The sequence below is a fragment of the Mandrillus leucophaeus genome, unplaced genomic scaffold, assembly GCF_000951045.1.
Source record: "Mandrillus leucophaeus isolate KB7577 unplaced genomic scaffold, Mleu.le_1.0 Scaffold18, whole genome shotgun sequence".
Taxonomy (NCBI): domain Eukaryota; kingdom Metazoa; phylum Chordata; class Mammalia; order Primates; family Cercopithecidae; genus Mandrillus; species Mandrillus leucophaeus.
The window spans coordinates 6,620,136-6,643,945 of record NW_012101809.1 but is presented as its reverse complement, the minus strand read 5'-3'; the positions used below and the strand labels follow the sequence as shown (position 1 = coordinate 6,643,945).

The 23,810-nt window shown below is 39.6% G+C and overlaps 1 protein-coding gene across 1 annotated transcript in view; it reads right to left on the bottom strand.

Moving 5' to 3' along the window:
- SORCS3 (sortilin-related VPS10 domain containing receptor 3) overlaps positions 1-23,810 on the bottom strand; it is a 618,532-nt gene that overhangs the window by 295,088 nt on the left and 299,634 nt on the right. Inside the window, exon 4 of the mRNA XM_011977522.1 lies at positions 8,754-8,912. Within this exon, the coding sequence (XP_011832912.1) occupies positions 8,754-8,909 (156 nt within the window). The 5' untranslated portion in view covers positions 8,910-8,912. The remainder of the gene's footprint in view (positions 1-8,753; positions 8,913-23,810) is intronic.

Sequence of the window (23,810 nt, the reverse complement as noted above, 5' to 3'; positions counted from 1 at the left end):
TCCACAACATACAAGTGAAAGGTGAAGCAGCAAGTGCTGATTTAGAAGTTGCAGCAAGTTATCCAGAAGATCTAGCTAAGATCATGGATGATGGCAGATACACTAAACAAGATTTTCAATGAGCAGCTTTCTATTGGAAGACAGTGTCATCTAGGACTTTCACAGCCAGAGAGGAGAAGTCAATGCCTGGCTTCAAAGCTTCAAAGGACAGGAAGACTCAGCCAAGCTAATGCTGCTGATGACTTTAAGTTGAAGTCCATGCTCACTTATGATTTGAAAAATCCTAGGGTCCTTAAAAATTATGCTAAATTTCCTCTGCCTGTGCTCTATAAATGGACCAGCGAAGCCTGCATGATAGCACATCTGTTTACAGTACGGTTTCCTGAATATTTCAAGCCCATTGTTGAGACCTACTACTAAGAAAAAAAGATTCCTTCCAAAATATTACTGCTTATTAACAATGCACCTGATCATTCAAGAGCTCTGATGGACATTTACAAATAGATTGTTATTTTCATGCCTGCTAACACAATATCCACTGTGCAGACTATGGATCAAATAGAATTTTCAACTTTCAAGTCTTATTGTTTTAAGAAATACATTTCATAAGGCTATAGCTGCCATAGACAGTGATTTCTCTGATGGATCTGGGCAAAGTAAATTGAAAACCTCCTGGAAAGGATTAATCATTCTAGATGCCTTTAAGAAATTCATAGGAGGAGATCAAAATATCAAAATGAACAGGAGTTTGAAAGAAGTTGATTCCAACTCTCAAGGATGACTTTGAGAGGTTCAGGACTTCAGTGGGGGAAGTAACTGCAGACACAGTAGAAATAGCAAGAGTAGTAGAATTATAAGTGGAGCCTGAAGAAGTGACTAAATTGCTGCAATCTCACGATAAAACTTGAACAGATAAGGAGTTGCTACTTACAGATGAGCCAAGACAGTGGTTTCTTGAGATGGAATCTACTCTCAGTAAAGATGCTGTAAACATTGTTGAAATGACAAGAAAGAATTTTAAATATTCCATAAACGTAGTTGATAAGGCAGGGTTTATCAGGGTTGCAGGGTTGGAGAGGATTGACTCCAATTTTGAAAGAAGTTATACTATGGGTAAAAAACTGTCAAACAGCACTGCATGTTACAGAAAAATCTTTCCTGAAACGGTGAGTCGTCAATGCAGCAAACTTCATTGTTACCTCATTTTAGGAAATTGCCACAGCCACCCCAGTCTTCAGCAACCACCACCCTTAGCAGTCACCTATATCAAGGTAAGATCCTCCAGCAGCAAAAAGATTATAACTTGCTTAAGACTCAGACTATCATTAGCATTTTTTAGCAATAAGGTATTTTTAAGTTGAGGTATGTACATTTTTTAGACATAAGGCGATTATACACTTAATAGACTACAGTATAGTATAAAAATAACTTATATATGCTTTGGGAAATCAAAAAGTTCACGTGACTTGCTTTATTGTGATATTTGCTTCATTTTGGTAGCCTGGAACTGAACCACAATATCTCCAAGATATGTCTATATGTATTTAATAGGTATTAATATATACCTATGTTGCTACATGGTCACTATTTTAATGGTTGCATAATACCCCAGTAAATGTACATACCATAATTTAAAGTCCCTTAATGTTAGGCAGTGAGTTTCTTTCTAGTTTTTTCCATTATAAATGACCTTGATAAGCATTGTCATGCCTAGAGCTTCAGAGGATTATTCCATTGGTATAGTCTCAGAAGTGAGCAACTGAGCCATTGGGTCAAGTTATGAATATGTGTATGTTTTCCGATATATATTGCCAAGATATTTTCCAGGAAGGAAAATTCATTTGCACATCGATCAATAGTATTTCAAAATATAACACCCAACACTGGGTATTATGATTATCGTACAGAAAGTAATACATTTTTAAAAATGAAACCTGTTAATTTTAAAAGAACATTTTTTCGAATTGTCCTTTTGAATTTTCCAGATTAACTGGGATTACTGAATGTCAATAAATTCTTATATTTGGTTTAGTCTAGTTCTCTAATATTAACATTTAAAGTATTTCTTCTTCTCTATTGTTTACCTCCCTTGCTACCTTCTAACATTTCTTTAGAGAAATTTATTTTCTATCTGTTGCTTTCCTAGTTTAGCTGTCTGCATGAAATAACAAATGACCTTGACGGATAGTGGCTCCACTGAGGGTGGAAGGTAGTGGCTGAAAAAGCACACAAGTAATTCTCAGATGCCAGTGGTGTTTCTTGATCAGGTTGCTGGTTTCATGGGTATGTTCAGTTAATGAAAATTCATCACACTCATGAGATGTACACTTTTTGGTATGTATGTTACAATCCCATTTTTAAAATTGAAAGAATGACCCTGAGTTTAAAAGGCCAGGTGCTGTCAAACCAGGGTGAGTGGTCAAGATATAGGCAGAGAATGGAGGGAGCATAAGTGGCCTGGCCTGGTCAGGCAGACAAGAGCTTAAGGTCATAGGGACTTGCAAAGGAGGGGACAAGCAGAAGAATTCCTGAGTCCATCTGGAAAACCATAAATCTAGGATCTGGATTCAAGCAAAGTGATCAGCACTAGGGCAGTATTATTAACACAAAAAATCAGCATGTACATAAAGACAAGGTCAGTCCACAAAGGAAGCAGATGAAAGAACACAGGGAAAGCTGAGGCTACATTACTGCACCTCCTGGACCACCTGTGGCTGGAGCCACCTATCTTCACTAAAACACTGCCACGGCTGAATTTCTGGGGAACATAATTGCTTTGGGAAAGGTACTATTACCTGCCTGAGTACCCTTCTTAAAGCATATACATGCTGTATCTTCCACTAACTATTTCAGCAAATGTGATTTTCCCTCTAAGAAATGTATCAGGTTACTAAAATGATAACCAAGAAGGTGAAGAGGAGACCAGAAAGTCTAGGATATCATATAGAAAAAGCATGCTTGGGGCTGGGCGTGGTGCGTGGTTCATGCCTGTAAATTCCAACACTTTGGGAGGCCGAGGAGGGCAGATCACCTGAGGTCAAGAGTTAAAGACCAGCCTGGCTAACATGGCAAAACTTCGTCTCTATATAAAAATACAAAAATTAGCCGGGTGTGGTGGTGGGTGCCTGTAATCCCAGCTACTCAGGAGGTGGAGGTTGCAGTGACCTGAGATCGCATCACGGCACTCCAGCCTGGGCAACAGAGCGAAACTCCATCTCAAAATATTAAAAAAGAAAAGCAAAAGCATGCTTGGGAAGACATAGGCTATTAGAACTATAGTTTTGCTAAAGGTTGTTCATTTGAACGAATGTTTTGTAGGCAATACTGACATGAATGGAGATCCTTACTGCCCTTCTCTCACTGAATACAAGTTCATAGCTAACATTAAACCAGTTTTGTCATTCAGAACTCAGCTCAAATAGATCCGTGGTAACATTCAAGTATCACAGGGTATCTCTGATTATCGGCCACACCCATTGGGTGGTTGCTCCACCTCCTGGTGTTTCTATGGTGATGGAGATAGCACACCTCTATTGTACTGACGAGACACCTGCAAAAGCAGTAGCCACTTGCTGTAGGTACGCAGAGAGAGAGATTTTTCTTTCTCTTAAATTATATATAAATGATTTTTATAAGAATGGAAAAGGACCTAATAAAAATGCAATGTTTTTCTTTAAGTGAAAAGTGTCCTTTAGTCCCACTCCTATTCCTCAGAGGAAAAGCTTCAAAGCTATGGTCATCCCTAGTTAATCCCCGGCAGCTTTATCTCCACCAGGTGAGGAGACAGGAAGCCTGTTTCTGCCAATAGCTACTGAGAAAGTTATCATCACCTACTAATCCTGGAGGATCTCAACACAATTACATTTTTAATCTGGGGGTTTTAAATGAGAATATAAATCAAAGGCACAGTTTCTTTGGATCTGACATTCCAGAAGTCAAGTTTACATTTCCTTTTGAGTTTTCAGGCCCTCCACAATCCAGATACACTCCAGCACCTGCCCCAGTTACAGTCCAATTGGCAAAGCTCGCGTGGGACAAGCACCTCCTCTGTACCGGGTCCGGTGTTGCCAGCTGCCACGCCTAACACTGCATCAGCTGCTTAGCCAGTCTGTCAATCTGTCAGCTACTACTGAACTTGTCGGGTAGGAGGTGATCAACAAAAATCCCTAGCTGCATGACCGCTCCCCAACTATTAATACTATAACAGCAACCCTTCATTATGTGTGCCAGTGTTTCAGAAAGTGCTTTTTACATCAAAATGACTGGCAATTCTAGACCACTGTAGCCCAGAAGTGTCTGAAAACAATGGAGTCTGAAATCCCATTGAGTTCATCTCTGATCTCCAAAGCCAGCTGTATTTGTTAAAGGTTCATTTTGCCAAGAATATAAATGGTATTAGAGAGCTTTGCAATCATACCTCTCACACAGAAAAAAAAAATAGCTATTTTCAGCTCTCCATCTCCTACAGAAGGTCCCCTGTGCCAGGATGTATGCATCTGTGGATACATGAGCATGTGCCCATTTTTTAAAAAACGCTACAGTCTCTTGTCAAAATGAGGAATGTTTAAACATTCAGCTCTGTACAGCAATGAGAACAGCAGCTATATTTCTAGGATTGCATTGTCTTCAAAACCTATCTAAAATCTTTCCAAAAGTCTCAGTTTTAATAAGATTATTGAGCCCTCCAGCTAATCTAAACACATCACAATGTAAGCTGTTTCAGTCATCAGTGAGGAAATAGCCTGATGGAAACAAAAGAGAATCCTACCGCTTAAATAACTGACAAAGACACAGCCTTCAAAAGAAGTTACAGAGCTTTGGCTCTAAGATGGAGGGAGGGGAGTAGCTTTTCTTTTGTCATTTCCAGTTTGGTCAACCATAACCTATTACTTCCACTGCTTTTTTAAACTTCAAAAATTCTTATAAAATATCTTCAAAGATAGCCAAGAATGAATCTCTTGTCTTTATTGAGTCCTTTTAAATTAAAATGCAAGATGGCAGGAGAATATATAGGACAGAGAAGGAGCTGGCATGGGACGTAGGGGGAATGGGGAAGCTCATAAGATGGTCACAATAGAAGGAGCTAATCAAATGCCCAAATTAAGCTGATCAGAAATCAGAAAGGACTTTAGTAGACTGGGGTGCATCAGGATTGCAGAGGTATGACCCTCCAGCAGGGTCAAATGGAAGGTACATTTGCCCCTCACCCCTTGGCGGCTTTGGAGGGCTCAGATGATCTTCCCCACACCCAGGCCTTGGCCAGTATCAGGTAGACATGTTTCCCAGTTAACTCACAGCCCAGCACCCACATATCACTAGCAGAGCGTGAGGCGCTTCTCTCGATTTCTAGATGCAATTTTGTTTTATCCAGAAGGTATTTCCTTAATTCTCCAGCAGTGCCTTTACCCAGTAAGATCTACTGGCAAGTCTCCTGTAGCTTTGGGGTAGCATTTGGGAAAGTAAAGCAATTGGATATTGTCCCTTTAAAATATCATTCAATTAGGTCTTTTGTAATACATACAACATAAGGAGATAGCCTTACCAACTCTAAAGAAATTGCTAGTGCATTTCATCAAAGGCACAATAATGGAAACTTCGATTCACTCCTCACCACAAACATCTCCCTTTGATGCTGCAGTTACCTTAATACTAGCACTTTTCATTTTCTCTAGAAGGAAACAGCTGCCTTCAAGCATGCACATCAGAGAAGGCTCTAGTCTGAAATTACACATTTGTATATCAATCTCAACTACACTTGCATTTTCATTTGCTGCTGCACAGCATCACTCTCCTTGACTCTAAACTGCTAAATTACCTCCAAAATAAAGAAAAACTCTTCTGCAACCTGGATGACTGGGGCTAGGTGTTTTATGCCATCTCTGCAAGTGTTGCCAGGGGTATCATCTGCTTTCACACATCATTTATTTAAAAGAAGAATGGCCAGGCACTGGTTAGAAACTTTATGGGCCTCAAGAACATTCAGCTACTTTACGCAAAAGATGTCAACAAGAAAGAGTACCTAAGGAATAATATATCTAGAAATGTGCAGTGTGATTAGAAAAATCCATCAACACCCACTGCCACATTTTCAAATATTTTTACTAAGAGAAAGAGCAGCCACCAAGTCTGAAAGTATTTTGAATGCATTATATCCACAAGGGTACTTCATGAGCAACGCCCCAGATGTTCTCAGTGCTGTGGAGAGGGAGGAAAAGGATACTCTTAGATACACAGGAGACATATTGCATTTGGTTTATCAACCTCTTGGTATGAGGAGTCTGTTGCCTCTAACCTAGCTTGTCTCTGTACAAATAAAAATAAGCTTTAAGAGTTCTGAGCTTCTTATAAATAAATTACCATCCAACCATTTAATGACATCTGAATAATTTACTTTTTTCAACACCATTTCAAAATTTCTGACTACACTAAGCCTCTAAAGTCACAGACTATCTGACATTTGGCTAAGTCTTTCATACAATATCCACTTGATGCCATGAAAGAAATGTATTTGCAGTGGCTTTTCCTCTGCAAATGTCATGTGGGTGTCCTTAGGGGATTGCATCAAGCACCTGGCGCCCACCATGAGGCTTGGTTAACGAGACATAGAAAGGTTACGTTGAAATTACTGTTTAAAGGTGCTGACATCACATGAACGCAAGCGCACACACACACACAAATTCACAATCACATATTCAAATATACACTGAGGAGCAACTGTTTCAGTATTTAAGAGAGCAGAATGAAGAAGTTACTTCAACCGAAGTTGTTCTGTGGATATCCCTATGAGAGACAGTGCTCAGAATTATCTGTTTCCTTTTACTGATTGATTCCACAACATTATTGCATAATAGTTTGGCATCAAGCACTGTAGTAAGATTACGGAGATGTCAGGAAATACAAAGAGGAAATCATCTAAAATCCCTTTTCTTAAGTATAAGTTGATCAAATATAGAGAGCTGCAGAATTTCAGCGTTCATCCACTAATTCATTCATCTAACAGATAGACACTGAGGACTGATTACAAGATAGAGCTTGTAATCTAGTGAGGAATGCAGATGACCCCAAAAATCAACACAAAATCTCATCTGTGACAAGTGTTCTGAATGAGGGGTACATAGTGCTATGTAAAAGAACATCAAAAGGGATTTGATTTTGTCAGGGAGTTAGGGAAGGTGTCCTGAGGAAGTGATGCTGGATCTGAGATCTGACGATGACGAGGCTTACATTAAAGAAGAGAATTCCAGGCACAGGAAAGGGAGCAAGGGGGACAGGTAGGGCAAGCAACTGAAAGATTCAAGGGGAAAGTGATAACAGTGAGCCAAGAGAGAGAAGGAGGGACCAAACCAGGCAGGGGCTGGTAATATCTATTGGGGACTGTGGTCTTTAGTTTGTGAACAAAGAGGAAATGTGAGAGGGGTTTAAGCAAAGGCATACAATCATTATATTTGGGAAATATTTTTTCAGGTTGTAGTATTAACATACTGGAGAGACTCTAGCAATCATTCAGATGACAAATGAAACTTACATTTGAGTGGTGGTGGTAACAGAAAGAAGAGGATGGAATCAAAAGATATTTAGAAGTGGTAACAGAAAGAAGTGGGTGGAATAAAAAGGTATTAGATCCCATGATTGATCACAGATAGTGGGTTTAGAACAAGGAAATATTAAAGATACTCCCTCGGTTTCTAATTTTGTAATTAAATGGCTAGAGAGAGGGAATACTGGAAGAGAGCCAGCTATGCTGGGGAGAGATCCCCAGTTCATTTCTAGAATACATTGAGTTGAGAGGTTTTGAGGCATACAAGAGACAGACAATGTTATGTATGCAGCTGGATATACGTATTTGGAGCTCAAGAAGGAGGTCTTATTGGGGTCACTAGACTTTTAATGTACTTTTAGAAAATAACAAAATGAACTTCGTTTGAAGCTTCCCTTCTATTACTCAACTAAGAGCAAGGGTATATTCCAATTTCACCAAATCAAGGTGGCATGGTATGATAGAATAAGCCTAGACGTGGAATCTGATAACATGCACTTAAGTCCTGGCTCCTCAGCTTCTAGCTTGGAGGGTTTGAATAAGCACCTTAGCCTTTCTGCACCTTGGTTTACTATGTCACTGTAAAATATTATGTATATCCTACCTCTTTAACAGGGTTGTTTTGAATAAGGTCAAATGAGTAAAATTATAAAGAAAGTCATTTTTAAAATGTGAAATATGGTGACTCACACCTGTAATCCCAGCACTTTGGGAGGCCAAAGTGGGCAGATGACGAGGTCAAGAGATCAAGACCATCCTGGTCAAGTTGGTGAAACCTCGTCTCTACTAAAAATACAAGAATTAGCTGGGCGTGGTGGTGGGCACCTGTAATCCGAGCCACTCAGGGGACTGAGGCAGGAGAATCGCTTGAACCCGGGAGGCGGAGGTTGCAGTGAGTCGAGATCGCGCCACTGCACTCCAGCCTGATGACAGAGCGAGACTCTGTCTCAAAAATAAAATAAAAAATAAAAAAAAGGAAAGAAAGAAAAGGAAATAATAGCATTGTCAATAAGTGAAATATACCTGTCTACCTATTTTGATACTTAAGAGCAGAAAGAAAAGTTAGTTGTTGCAGGCAAAATCAATGATGAAATGATTTGGGTTGGAATGATGAAACGTCACTGAATTCCCTCTAAAATCTGGACTAAGAAAACCAGTGATTTTCACATGGTGGTACCTGGATGACAAGATGTGAATGAAAATAGTATTTATTCACCTTTTGATCCAAACTGTAGGCCAGCACCCAGTCCTCTTGCTTGGGATGAAAGAGCAGGCTCTGGATATAGAAGGTGAGCCGATACTTCTGATAGGTGGCCCCTTCATCGGAGCTGATCAGTATGCTGCTCTCTATTTCAGGATCACTGAGAAGCATAATCTAAAGAAAGGACAGAGGGACAAATACCGACAGAGTTAGTAAAGAAAGTTAGGAAAGAATAAATATAATAACTTTAATCATAAATAAGTCATTGGTATTTGTACACTATAGCATAAAAAGGGGCATCTGGGCCTCTGTATAAAATACTTGTATTATCTTTTCTCCTGATTTAGTGTCTTATTGTTGAATTGAGGTGAAAATAGGGGGCAAGGCTAGGTCTGCATATAGAAGGAAGTTTCATTTTTGATGTCCATCTTTTAAGCGCTGGGAACTTTTTTTGTGGTCTGTCTCCTGACCTTGGGACAGTCATCTCTCTCTTTCTCTCTCTCTCTCTCTCTCTCTCTCTCTCCCCGACCCCCCTATCCCTTCTCCATGTCATTGTTAATCACAGCATTGTTCCTTTTGGTCATGAGAAGCTCCCTCCCCCACTGCACTGCCATGCTGCCATGATCCCACTGTTTGTTTTGTTCTTTCTGAATTGTTTTATGCATTCAATTAAGTGGTTTTATGATTCCTTTGTTAGAGATATTTTCCAAAGCATATAGCCCCAAAGGTCCTTGGGCAAATATTACTCCCACAGAAGGTTTATCATCTTCCAGTCAAGGGGACAGAAATATTGTAACGAAAAATCTTTGGCATCAGAGAGGCCAGGTTCAAATCTCAACAGTTCTCTGTTAATATTGTATCATCTTGAGAAAGTTACCTAACCTCAGTTTCCTCAATAATAACCTGACTCTGATAATATCCAAACTGGCTTGGAGTATATGGCATAATGTATATTCTTTTTTGTTGTTGTTTTTTTAGTAGAGATGGAGTTTTGCCAAGTTGGCCAGGCTGGTCTCGAACTCCTGGCCTCAGGTGATCTGCCTGAGTACGACAATTACATTGATCTCACTAAAGATATGACTACATTTTTAGTATTTAAAGCAATAAATGCTTAGACACCCAGACTTTTCCATTATTTAAACTCATAGCAGCCTTTGATACTGTAACAATTCCATCTTTTTTGAGGCATTCTCTTCCAGGGGCTTCCATAACCCCATGTTCATCTATTTTTCCTTTTCATTTCATTTGGATACTCAGTTTTCTCTTATTATCCTTTAACTGTGACCACTCTTTAACCCTCTATTTTGACTTTCTTCCTTTTCACTCAATATACTATTACTCAGTGACATCTTCCATTCCTGATTCTTTTCCTTTTCCTTTTGAAAATCATCGCCTCCTGGGGAAAACTGCTAAATCTCTGAGTCTCAGTCACAGATTTGGAAGCTCTGCTGCCTGGAAGATGCTTCTATTTAGATGCCCCACAAGCACCTTGAGCTCCAGATGCCCCACAGAGGTACCTGATCCCAGCCCTACTGCTTCTCCAGTATACCCAGTTCCATGGGCATTTCCACCAACTATCCATGTTTAGCAAAAAGCCCAAGACGCATCCTTGACTCTGCTTTCTTACCTTCTGAAAGAATAAGTCTATGAGGCCAGTGTATTTTACTTTTCAATTAACTCTTAACACCAAATCCATTATCTCCCTACCTATTGTGATTGTCTTAGTCCAAAACATGCAAATCTCTCTCCTGGATTACTGTAAGACAACTCTAGCCAGTCTTACCACATTAGCCTTATCCTTTCCAATCCATGTTTCACACTGTGGCCAGAACAATCAACCTGTAATACAAATCTGATTCTGACATTCTATCACTTAAAACCATTCAATGGTTTAATCGATCTTCCTATATTCCAAAATCCTTAAAACATCCTAGCAAAATCTGTACCCCTGTTTATGTCCTGGCTTCATCAGCAGCACAACCTTTTTGGAATGTACTATCCAGCTCAACTCGGCTTCTCTGAGTTCCTGAAAGATCAAGTGAATTTATTTCCTCTTAGAGTTTTTCCTATCTTTGCATATGTTGCCACCAATTTTCTATCATGGAGTCTAAACCATAAGGTCCAGAGTATAAAATATAGTCCCCCAAATTTCCATATCTTATAAAATAAAAGTGTTAACTAGCAGAATTTTTTAAATGTTACCCAGAGCATACATTAGTATTATAAAATAAGCTTTAAAACAAATTTAGGTCTTTTAAGTGCTAAGATTCATAGTCCTTTCTCTCTTTTTTTCCTTTACAGCTTCTAAGACAAGCTTACTTTCTTTCCTCAAATATTTGCTTTGGCTTCATTGAAATAAGTCATCACTAGTTATCAGCACATTTTTAAGAAATGGAGCAGTATAATAACTTTTTTTCACTCATATATGAATAATGCAGAGAAATACTCTTAGAGTAATCACAGACCAAATAACTTCCTCTTCCCATGGCACTATGAAGGGGTAGGGGAAACAGGTCAAAGCGCTCAAGCTGCCCTTGAGAAAACCTACCAGGAAGCATCTGTGGTACTCGCAGAGTTTGAGAGGACGAATATAATGGGTAAGAAGGAGGCTTTTTGGCTGGGCGCGGGCTTATGCCTGTAATCCCAGCTCTTTGGGAGGCCAAGGCGGGCGAATCACTTGAGGTCAGGAGTTCAAACCAGCTTGGCCAACATTGTGAAACCCCGTCTCTACTAAAAATACAAAAATTAGCTGGGCGTGGTGGTACACACCTGTAATCCCCGCTACTCGGGAGGCTGAGGCATGAGAATCACTTGCAACCTAGAGGTGGGGGTTGCAGTGAGCCAAGATCACGCCACTGCACTCCAGCCTGGGTGGGCAGAGCGAGACTCTGTCTCAAAAAAAAAGCTTTCATAACCAGCCTCACTTGCTTCACATCATGTACCAATGGCCTACATAACAGGCAATGAAATCATTTTTCCCCTGGTGCAGAAAAATTAAACTGCTTATTTTATGCAGGTATAAAAAAGCTTCATGCCTATGATTTTAATTAGAAGATAAGACCAACATCATAAATGAACTTTATTTTATATACCGTGAGTTACAATATACTAAATGAGTGTTACCATTGAGCATCTTGTGCAATGTATTTTCTTCCCCTAGCCCTGTTTCTTTCTGTGCACACATGCACACAGAGACACACACAAGCCCACTTGCACACCCACATGCACATTAATCCACACGCAACACATATGTGTGAGCACACATACACTAACATATACAGAGATGCTGCATTTATGTGCACACACACATACAGAAATTTATATACAATAAAGCATATTGATATTGAGTGGCAGTTTTATGGAGCTTTTGTTGGGGAGAGTACATTTTTATTACTACCCTTCTCTGACATTCTCATCAGAAATTATTTGATATACTTTGCTACCACTGGCAGTGTCTCTATTCAATTCAATTTCTTGAGAAGAATGAAAGGAAGGGAAATAGACACTGACATATTCTGGATTTCTAACCTATGCTGGGCATTTTACCTGATTTTTTATTAAAATCTCACACAAATCATGTGAAGTAGGTATCATGAGTTATATTTTACAGATAAGGAAACTGAGGCTCAGGAGAAAAGCAACTTGACTATTACTCCTCTAATTGCCTCAAAACCCACACCTTCCATGCTCTGTACACGCACAAACATACACACACACACACAAAATCCTTTTTTAAAGCATCTCTGAGAAACCTGCCAAAAATGCAGCTTCACTCATCTCAACCTCTGAGCACAGGAGCATCAAGCATTAAAATAGTAGGAATCTAAGAGGAAGATATAAGTTAGTTGTAGGTGCTCAAAAATAAAAAAGGAGGAGGCCATACTATTTATATAAATATAATCAGAGAGCAAATATTTTGTCAGAAGTTAAGCCTCAAGGTAAATATGTGTATTGTATATTCACGTACCAAATCTATAAAGAAAATCATCCTATGTCTGCTCAAATTTTTCTTGTTACACATGGATTTCAAATCCCAATGCCTGTGAGGGCAAAGCAGGTAAAGTGAACAAGTGAAGCAGACAAGGCAAGACAAGGACTGGTGAGGACTGTGTCAAATCGGAAAGTGTACATCATGCCCTCAAAATATTTAAAATTGGGCTTTTAAAAAACATTGTGCCCAAATAAAATATATCTGTGGACTGAATTTATGGATGAGGCATGTGACTCTTGCTGAAGCTGTGATAGCATGTTTCTACAAAAACAAAGACACTTACAAGCTTACCTTTCAATGTATAATTATAGGTATATAACATATAATTTATGGCAATGGCTGTTTAGATATCGTGAGTTCTGCATTTATGTGATTTGGGCAATACGAACAGGACAGAGATCCCACTAGAGATTTTTATTTTGTTTTGTTCCTCATTCTGCTTTGATTCTTTATAAAGCAGTTTGTCCTGACATGAGACCTGCAGTGGGTATACATGTGCTGGAAGGGGAGGAGGGGTTTTCATATATGGTTTTGCAGATTGTTAAGGTTATAGGCTCTCAATGCAGATGTCTTTAGAACAAGCTCCTCAGACTGACACTTCATGTGTAAACAGAAAGAAGTTACTCAAGGCCAGGCGTGGTGGCTCATGCCTATAATCCCAACACTTTCAGAGGCCGAGGCGGGTAGATCACCTGAGGTCAGGAGTTCGAGACCAGCCTGACCAATATGATGAAACCCTGTCACTACTAAAAATACTACAATTAGCCGGTTGTGGTGGCACGTGCCTGTAATCCCAGCTACTCGGGAGGCAGAGACAGGAGAATTGCTTGAACCCAAGAGGCAGAGGTTGCAGTGAGCCGAGATTGCTCCATTGCACTCCAGCCTGGGCAATGAGAGTGAAACTCCATTTCAATTATCCCAAGTCTATTATTTCATCTAGAGAAAAAAGGAGATGGTAATTGTACCTACCTCATAGTACTATTGAAAGGATTAAATGAGACAATGATTAAAGGGGCTTAGCACACTATCAGGCACATAAGTACTAAATAAATGTTAACCTTTACCTTTAAATTACCCAAGATAAGGCCAGGCATGGTGGCCTACACATGTAATCCCAGCACTTTGGGAGCCTGACGTGGGCAGATTGTTTGAGCTCAGGAGTTCAGAACCAGCCTAGGCAACTTGGTGAAACCTCATCTCTACCACAAAAAAAAAAAAAAAAAAAAAATTAGCATGGTGTCGTGGCATGCACTTATAGCCCCAGCTAACAGGAGGCTGAGGTGGGAGGATTGTTTGAGCCCAGGCAGTTGAGATCATACAACTACACTCCAGCCTGGGCAACAGAGCCAGACCCCATCCCCCCCACCAAAAAAAATTACCTAGGATAAGAGCACAACTGAAGTCAGAAGTGATGCCAAGCAAGTTGGAGACAAATCAAGGTGATTCAGGGATTATTTGCCTGCCTCTTGACTACCATCATTCCTGAACTTTGTGAAGAAAATTGCAAAAGGTGGGCATAGAGGGGCCTGGGGAGTTGCTGTTCAATGGTTATAAAATTTCAGTCATGCAAGATGAAATAATTCTAGAGATATGCTGTACATACAATGTGCATATAGTTAGCACTCTATTGTACACGTGGAATTGGGTTAAGAGGGTAAATCTCATGCTGTCTGTATGTGTGTGTTTGCCATAATTTAAAACACAGAAAAGTGTCAGGGAGAAAAACATCGTATTTTAGTGTTTTATGTTTTACATTCACTTTACATGCATTTTGCATTTCTGGTAATATTTTAAGAAAACGCACTCTATTAACCAATATGAATACTGCCAGAGTAAACACCAATTGGTAGATAATTGTCAATTTGCTAAACACAATTGCTGCTTTGAATGAACGCTCTCATCTCTTCATTCGACGGCTATACCCCATGAGGAGACTAAACATGACATTGCCTTAGGGTGAGAACTGCAGACAATCAAGTTCCTATGATTTAGTCATTCACTGTAAATGAATCATCTGTGTCCAAGATTAGGGATGGACAAGCTTTAGAGATTACCAACATACAAATGGTCCAATATCTTTTGTAAAAAAAAAAACAAAAAACTTGTAATGCTTTCTGAAGGAAATTCCTGAGAATGTGGAATAACAGTGGTCCTAAGTTTAATGGTATATTGCAAATTGCAAAGGACACTCAGGGAAGTCAGGAGTCAGACAGGGGCTATGCTTAGTCAGCTTATACTCTCAAAAGCCTGTCAGATTATCTATGTCCAAACCAGTCAACATTAGTATTGAAGATGTCAAAATCCTCCCCAGAAATCTTTCCACAGTGCACCGTTTCCTGCTGCTGAGTGAGTCTTAACAAAATCTTTGATGAATATGTCACTTTATTCAGTTGCGTATTCTGTTTCCTTTGTGCAATCTATTAAAATCAAGTGAAAGCTAAAGGTTTCTCAGTCTCTCACTCTGCCAGAGATCCAGAAAGTCAAGGAAAACATTCTAGTTCAACGTTTTGGGCATGTTCTCAGAATAGGAGCAAACAGACGTTTCTCTAAATAGAAAAAAAAGAAAGGCTATAATTTACTGTATAATTGAGTCCTAATGGTAGACTTTTAGCAAAGTTAGTGTTCAATAAGAAATAACAATAATATCAATATGAGTTCTTAGAGTATAAAACAATGACAGCATAGCTATCCCCTAAACCCACTGATATAATTGATAAGTTGTTGAATATTGACTTCCATACAAACAGAGCCTACTATAGATATGGCTTTTACTCACAATATACCAGCATTCGTTCTTTGAACAGTGGTTCTTAACTGAGGGGAAATAAGGGGTCATACCAAGAAGACATTTTGCAGTGTATGGAGATATATTAATTATCACAGCCAGGGGCAGCGGAGTTCTCGTATCTAGTGGGCAGAGGCCAGGGATGCTGTAAAACATGTGACAAAGCACAGGACAGTGACTCACAACAAAGAATTATCCAACACAAAATGTCAATGATGCTGCAGCTGGGATTGTTACACATAAAATATGTAAACTACATATAAATGTCACAGAACACCAATATGCATTTATGCTAATACATATGCTATCTCACCTATGGCCACAATACATGCCATTCTTTTTGCCAAGATTAGACTCCCCACCTTTCCACCCGAATTCATTATATTAAGCTTATTTATACTTGTTTCTCAGGATTTAACATAAGCATAGGAACAAAACTACAGTCGTTGAGGCTATTCAAGAAAAAAAAATAAAGTATAAAAATAACAAGAAAAGAATCCTATTTAAAAAGTGGGCAAAGGACTTGAATAGACATTTCTCCAAAGCAATACAAATGACCAGTGAGCAAATAAAAAGATGTTCAAAACCACTAATCATTAAAGAAATGCAAATCAAAACCACAATGAAATATAACCTCACACTCATGGCTACTGTTTAAAAATAAAAACTAAAAAATCAGAAAATAACAAGTGTTGGCAGGGATATGAAAAGTTGGAACCCTTGTGAACTGTTGGTGGGAACAAAAAATAGTGCAGCCACTACAGAAAACAGTATGGTGGTTCATCAAATAATTAAAAATGGAATTGTCATATGATCCAGCTATTCCACATCTGGGTAATACCCAAAAGTGAAAGTGTCCAGCTGTGTCAATTGCAATTGATGGTCAAGAAAGATGAGTACCAAGAATTGACCATTGAATGTAGCATTGTGGAGGGTATTGGTGACCATGGCCAAGACAGTGGAGTGAAGTAGGCAGACAGTCAGTATTGATGCAAGTATAGTAAATTGGTGTGACTACTCTAAAATGCAATGTGGCAACATGAAACACGACTCTTGCAATTGAAAGCAAGGTCTCAAAGAGAGATATGTTTACCCAGTGCTCATAGCAGCATTATTTACAATAGCCGAAAGGTGAAAGCAACCCAAGTGTCTATCAATGAATGAATAGATAAACAAAATGTGGTATACACTACAATGGAATATTATTCAGCCTTAGGAAGGAAAGAAATTCTGACACTTGCTACATGGATGAACCTTGAAGACATTATGCAAAGTGAAATATACCAGTCACAAAGAAAAAAATACTATATGATTGCACTTACATGGGGTACCTAAGGTAGTCAAAATCATAATGACAAAAAGTAGAATGGTAGATACTAAGGCTAGGGGGAGAGAGAAATGAGGAGTTGTTGTTTAGTAGGTATAGAGTTTTAGTTTTGCAAGATGAAAAGAAATTTGGAGATTGGTTGTAAAACAATGTGTACTTAACATTACTAAACTGTACACTTAAAAATGGGGAAGATGGCGAATTTCATCTTATTTGTATATCCCTGCAATGTTTTAAAGTAAAAAATACATATAAAAATAAGACATGAGACTAGAGATAAAATAACAGGCTAATGAACACTTTAATCAAACAAACATATTCGCACCATTTATTCATCCAACCTATTGACTGAGGCTTTACTCCATGCCAGGCTCTATTCTAAGGACCTAGATCAGAGCAGTAATCAAACCAGAACGAAAATACTTTCCCTCATAGAGCTTACATTCTAGTGAAGGAAGAATAAACAACAGACAGACAAATAAGTAAAATGTGGCATATCAGATGGTGATAAGGCCTTTGGAGTCAAAGAAAGCAGAAACGGGAAGGGTTGGTGCTGAAAGACTGGCTGTGTAGTTTTAAATCATGTGGTCAGGAAAGGCCTCATTGGGAAGGCAGCATTTGCAAAAGAATGTAGGAGCCCAGTAGGCTGGAACAGAATGAACAAGGTAGAGTGTTGGAAATGAGGTAGGCAAGGAAACGCGGACCCAGCAAGGAAACGCAGATCCAGGCGTTGATATAAGACTCCGGCTTTATCACAAGTGACGTAGAAAGTATATGATACACATACAATGAGCAGGGCTCTGATAGGCTAGGGTTTGTTTTTTAATCCTCTCACTCTGGCCACTAAGTTGTCGAATAGAGCATTGGAGGAGGTGGGGAAAAAATGAAAGAGACCGGGAGAGGCTCTGTAATGACCAGAAGGGACAGATGAATGGCCTGCACCAAGCTAGAGCACTGAGGTGCTGAGGGGTAGTCAGTTTCTGGGTGTATTTTTGGAAGAAAGGTTAAAAAGATCAGCTTACAGATTAGATGTGGAGTATCAGAGAAAATGAGATGACCCCTTAAAAGATTTTTAAACTGTACATTACAAATTGGAACTAATTCAAATTATCTGATAGGTTTGGGGCCTGAACAACTGGGAAAGTGGAATTAGCATTTATGAGATAGAAAAACAGGTTCAGGGCCTTAAAAATAAAGAATTTGGATTTGAAATGCTTAATACAGATCCAAACAGAGATGTAAGTAGAAGAGGGATGTACAAGGCTTATATTCAGGGGAGAGGGCTGGCCTGCAGATAACAATCAAGGAGACATCAGAGTCTGAATAACACCTAAAGACGTGAATCTAGAGATCACCATGACAGCAAATACAGACAAAAGAGAGTCCAGAGAACTGAGCTCTATGGTATGTTTAGGGTCAAAAAGATAGGGACAGACCAGGAAAGGAGCCTGAGAGGGAGAAGGAAAACTCAAAGAGTGAGATACTCTTAAAATCAAGGAAAGAAAGTGTATTAGGGAAGAGTGTCCAGCTGTATCAAATGCAGCTGATGGTCAGGTATAAAGAGTTCCGAGAATTGGCTACTGAATGTAGCAACAGGGAGGGTATGGGTGACCATGGCAAAGGCAGTGGAGTGAGCTAGGCAGACTGTCAGTGTTAATGCAAGCATAAATTGCCATAACCACTCTGAAAACCAATGGAATGAGACTCTCATAAATAATCATAACTTTAACCCTGTAAATTCCCTTCTAGGAAACTATCTAAGGAAACCATCAGAAACCCAATAAAAGGTTTATGCACCTGCAGGTTCAATGCAATGTTTTTATAATAATACAAAATTAGAAATAACGACTATATTTGATAGGACCATGACTAAAGTGAGCTAAAGCCATTCAATGGAATATTATGCAGCCATTAAAATGAATTCAACTACTTTTATGACATATGAAAAACAATCATATGTTTACACGGTGCATAAAATGCAGGCTGGACACACATGAAGCATCATCTCAATTTTGTTAAACATTGCTTATATTTCTTGTCTGTACTTATCCATAGTAGATGACTTGAAACAAAAATTCATAAGTTAACAGTGGTTATTCCTGACTGGCAAGACTATGAGTATTTTTTATTTTCTTTACACTTTTCTATTTTCCCCAAATTTTCTGCAATGAGCACACACTTCCTTTATAATCATAAAACATTATCTGTCTACACACACACATACACACACGCATATAACTTCTTGAGAAAACGTGCTACGCATTTCCTGCTCTTGGAAAATTTGAAAAGCTAGTAAATATCTGTCCACATGGTGAGCACACGTCGTGGTGCAGGACAGGTGTGTCATGACAGTGGGGTAGTGATGAAGCCCCAGTGTGGACAGGAAAAAGAGCATCTCCCAATTCAGGGAGTGGTATTACGGACCTCCCCTCTGGAGTATGAATTTCCTGCCCCAAACTATCCCATGCAACACACACCGAATGGATTTCCCCCAGCCCAGCTCTGATCATGGAATCCTCCCTCCACAAGAAATGCCAATACTCTCTACATGTCTTTAAAAACACACCCAGCATCTCAGACATTTAGTGGGCTCCCATGCTGTTTTTAGGCTTGACCTCTTCAACATAACCACTTGCTCAAGCCAAGCTGTGCCTCAGAGTTTTTTCAAATCACTGTGCTTACTGCAACAATCCTATCTTTGCCAATGCTACTCCCCTACCTAGAAAGCCCAGCATCCTCCCTGCTTTCCTTCAAGTTCCATTTTAACTCAATCCCTTCCATGAAGCCTCCTGAGTGCTCCAGCTGAATGATCTCTGTCTTCCAAGAACTCCACCAGCAAATTCGTAATCACATTGAACTGCGATTTTATGTTTAAATATATTTGAAATTTATAAATACATTAATATATTTTAAAATATTGGTTATTTTATGTTTTATTTGTGTTTACTTCATTTTGCCACCTTGATATTATGTTCCTTAAAGGCAGGGAGCTTTGGTTAAACAACATTCTCTGGTCTTCTTTGCTGCACTGCCTGAAGCACGTGCTCAATAAATCATGTGATGCATGATTGAGTGAAGGTCACTCAAAGGTTTCTCAGTTTGCTTGACCAAATATTCAGTGCATTGTATTTGGGGCTCATCAGTGCCCTACTAGACAGAGAAGCTAGCTTCGTCTCCATAAAGGCAGTCAGCAAAATCTTTACCTGAGGCACTGTCCCTCTGCCAGCCAAGGCATTACCAGTTGCATATGCAGTAGTTGGCATTCAGGTCAGTATTCCTCTGCTACTTCATATTATTCTTTTGTATAAGTTGGATATAGAGAAAGTTAAAAAATTGGTGGCCACATTATTTTTCAGTCAGATACTTATTTCCAATAATTTTAAAAAGCAAATCTAACACCAGGAGAGAAGTATAAAGAAGTTTCATAATTCAAAAAAATGCAGAATACAGGATGGGTTTCGAAGTCATTTTGCTTATTTTTGATATTTTGATTCAGGGCTTTTGTTTTTTTTCTCCACATTAGGAGCATTAAAGCAAGATACAAACTCAGACATGCATTTCTAAGATCAGACGGACTAAGGCACAGGTTAAATAGGATGAAGACATGTGAGTTGGCACAATGTTGTCACAGGCATACATACCTAACCAGGTGTATTTGCTTTTCAGAAATATCTAATGAGTTTAATCAAGATCATCCAAGGCATTTGTTGCTTCAAGCATCCAAGTTGCTACTGTGCACATTTGGGACCACAGTGGGACCCCAGAATTAAGAATCACTGTTCCAAAGCCTAAAATCACAAAGGCAATGACTATATGAAAAGATAAGCAAAAAAATGCCCACCAGCATGCCTATTATCTACCACAAAACAAACCTAATTTATAAGCATCTTGTTGAAGCTGTGTAGGAGGAAAAGCCTGAAAAAAATCAAGTGCACAAGAGACAGTAAATGGAAATTAATTGCACAGTATTCATTATGGCTAATTTAAGAATTGCAGATTGTCACTAATTTTTATTATTTATTGTATTATCTTTAGTATTTCTTCCAGTGAACATCAAAAAAGGGGGGCTTTCATATGTTCACCTGCTAACTCTATTTTTTTTTCATTGGACCTTAAATTCTTCCTATAGGAAGTCTCAAACTTGAGATATTTTCAGGGATTGCTATGGTTTAGATATTTGTCCCTTCCAAAACTCATGTTGAAACTTAATCCCCTATGTGACAGTTTTGAGAGATGGGGCCTTTAAGAGGTGATTGGATCATAAGGGTTTTCTGTCCTCTAATGTATCAAATCCACTCACGGATTCATGGATTCAATGGTTAATGGATTAATGGATTATCATGGGCATAGAACTGGCATGTTTATAAGAAGAGGAAGAGAGATCTGGGTATAGCATGTTGGCATGCTCAGTTCCTCTTGCCATGGGATACCCTGGTCCACCTTGGGACTCTGCTTAGGGTCCCCATCAGCAAGAAGACACTCACCAGATGTACCTCCTTGACCTTGGACTTCCCAGCTTCCAGAACTATGAAAAATAAATCCTATTTCTTATAAATAACCCAGTTTCATGTGTGTTCTTTTACAAGCAATAGATAATGAACTAAAACAGGAACCTAAACCTAGATATCTGGGGAGGATTATTACATTTAGGAGAAGGAAGATACACTTTAAGTTATCGTGAGGAAAACAATCTTGGGAGTAAATATAGTTAGAAATATCCTATATCCTGGTCTAGCTGAAAGCGCCTATGCAGCCAAGAGCTTCATCATCATTGGTAACGTCAGTACATCTGGGAACATTGTATTGCCCAGTAAGAATCGTATCACATGAACATTCCTTAGAACTCAACTGCCCATCCCCAGTGACTGCCTACACATGTGAGGGGCCGGGGTGGGCCCCCAAACATCTAAATGCTAGTTGTGATCAACACAGAACAAAGGCAACTTACTGCTACAACAATCCTTTGAGACAACGGACCACATTAGAGACCAGGCTATAATAACCAACGGTGCCTCAGAGTCCGTTCACCCAAGCAGGAACTGTCCTGAGGAAAGAACAAGGGGTACTGATCCTATTCTCCCAGAGGAGAGACATTTAGCTCCCAGAAAACAATGAAAACAACAAGAAGTCAGGCTGTACAAGGAGTTGGCAGATGTTCAAAGCACTTGGTTGGTCTGCGCTTTTACCCCCAGCTCAAGACACCTGTGCTGCATGCCTTCACTCGTGGGCAGAGTTAATTCCTACCGAAGTCTTTGGGTTGCATGGCATTTTACAGCTTGCCAAGTTCTTCCACAGCTCTTGTCTCCTTGATCCTCACTCTACCCTGTGAGGAATGTGAAGCAGGTATTGTTACCCCTGTTTTAGTCTACAGGGGCTCCTATAAAAGAATATACCCTGGGTGACTTATGCATACCCAACACTTATTTCTCACAGCTCTGGAGGCTGGGAAGTCCAAGATCAAGGCACTGGCAGATTCAGCATCTGATGAGAGCCTGCTTCCTTGTTCATAATGAATGCTTTCTCACTGTGTCCTCATGTGATGTAATGAGGAGAGAGAGTTCTCTGACGTTCCTTTTAAAAGGATACTAATCCCATTCATGAGGGCTCTGCCCATGACATAACCACCTCCTGCAAGCCCAACATCCAAATACCCTCATGCTGGGGGTGGTTAAAATCTCATATGCATCCTACGATTCGTATGAATTTGGTATGTGTAGGGAAGAATAGCATTCAGTTCTATAGTATCCCCTCTAGTAATTTCCTGTTGCTGCTCTTACAAATCATCCCAGACTTGGTGACTTAAACAATATAACTTTATTATCTTACCTATCTGCAAGTCAGAAGCCCAAAATGAGTCTCACTGGCTAAAATCCAGGTGTCTGCAGGGCTGTGTTCCTTTCTGGAGGCTCTAGGGGAGCAATATGGTTTGTCTCTGTGCCCCATCCAAATCTCATCTCAAATCGTAATCCCCACGTGTCCACGGAGGAACCTGGTGGGAGGTGATTGGATCATGGGGGCAGTTTCTCCCATGCTGTTCTCGTGACAGTGAGTGAGTTCTAAAAAGATCTGATGGTTTTAAAAGTGTGGCACTTCCTCCCTCTCTCTCTCTCCTGCCATCATGTAAGATGTGCCTTGCTTCCCCTTCAACTTCCACTATCATTGTAAGTTTCCTGAGGCCTCCTCGCTATGTGGAACTGTGAGTCAGTTAAACATTTTTGCTTTATAAATTATTGGTAGTTTTTTATAGCTGTGTGAAAACAGACTAATACTGGGAGAATCTGTTTTCTTTGCCTTTTGCAGCTTCCAAAGGCTGCCCACTTTCCTTGGCTCCTGGCCCCTTCCATCTTCAAAGCCAGCAGCAGCTAGTCTAGCCTTTGTCATACCGCATCACTCTGGTTCTTCTTCCTCCCTCTTTCCCATTCTCTAGATTACAATGGCCCACCTGATAATCCAGGGTACTCTCCTTATTTTAAGATCAGCTGATTAGCATTCTTAATTCAATCTAGAACTTTAATTCCCTCTTGCCATATAGCTGAACATATTCACAAATTCTGGGGAGTGGGGAATTTTGGGGAGGTGGTTATTCTGCCTATCACACCCATTCTACAACAAAAGTAATGCCAGGGCTCAGTGACTTGCTACTCAGTGACAAGTGGCTACTTATTGACAATTGGCTACTCAGTGACAATTGATTACTAAGTGTTAAGACAGATTCAAATTCAGAATTTTCCCTCCCAAGTTGAGTGTTTTATCCTCCTTGCTGTACTCTGTATTGGTGACATAGCAAAGGAGACAGAGGGCACAGCAAGGATGACAAAGAATTAGTGCAAACAAAGGCAGAAAAGAACCAAACAGAAAGCAGGAGGAAAAATGAGATTTTTTCTTTTTTCAACCTAACAGATCTTCTCCATGGGTGTTCTCTCATCCTGCCCTACCCACCATCATCCTGCTTTTATGGGATCATCCCTT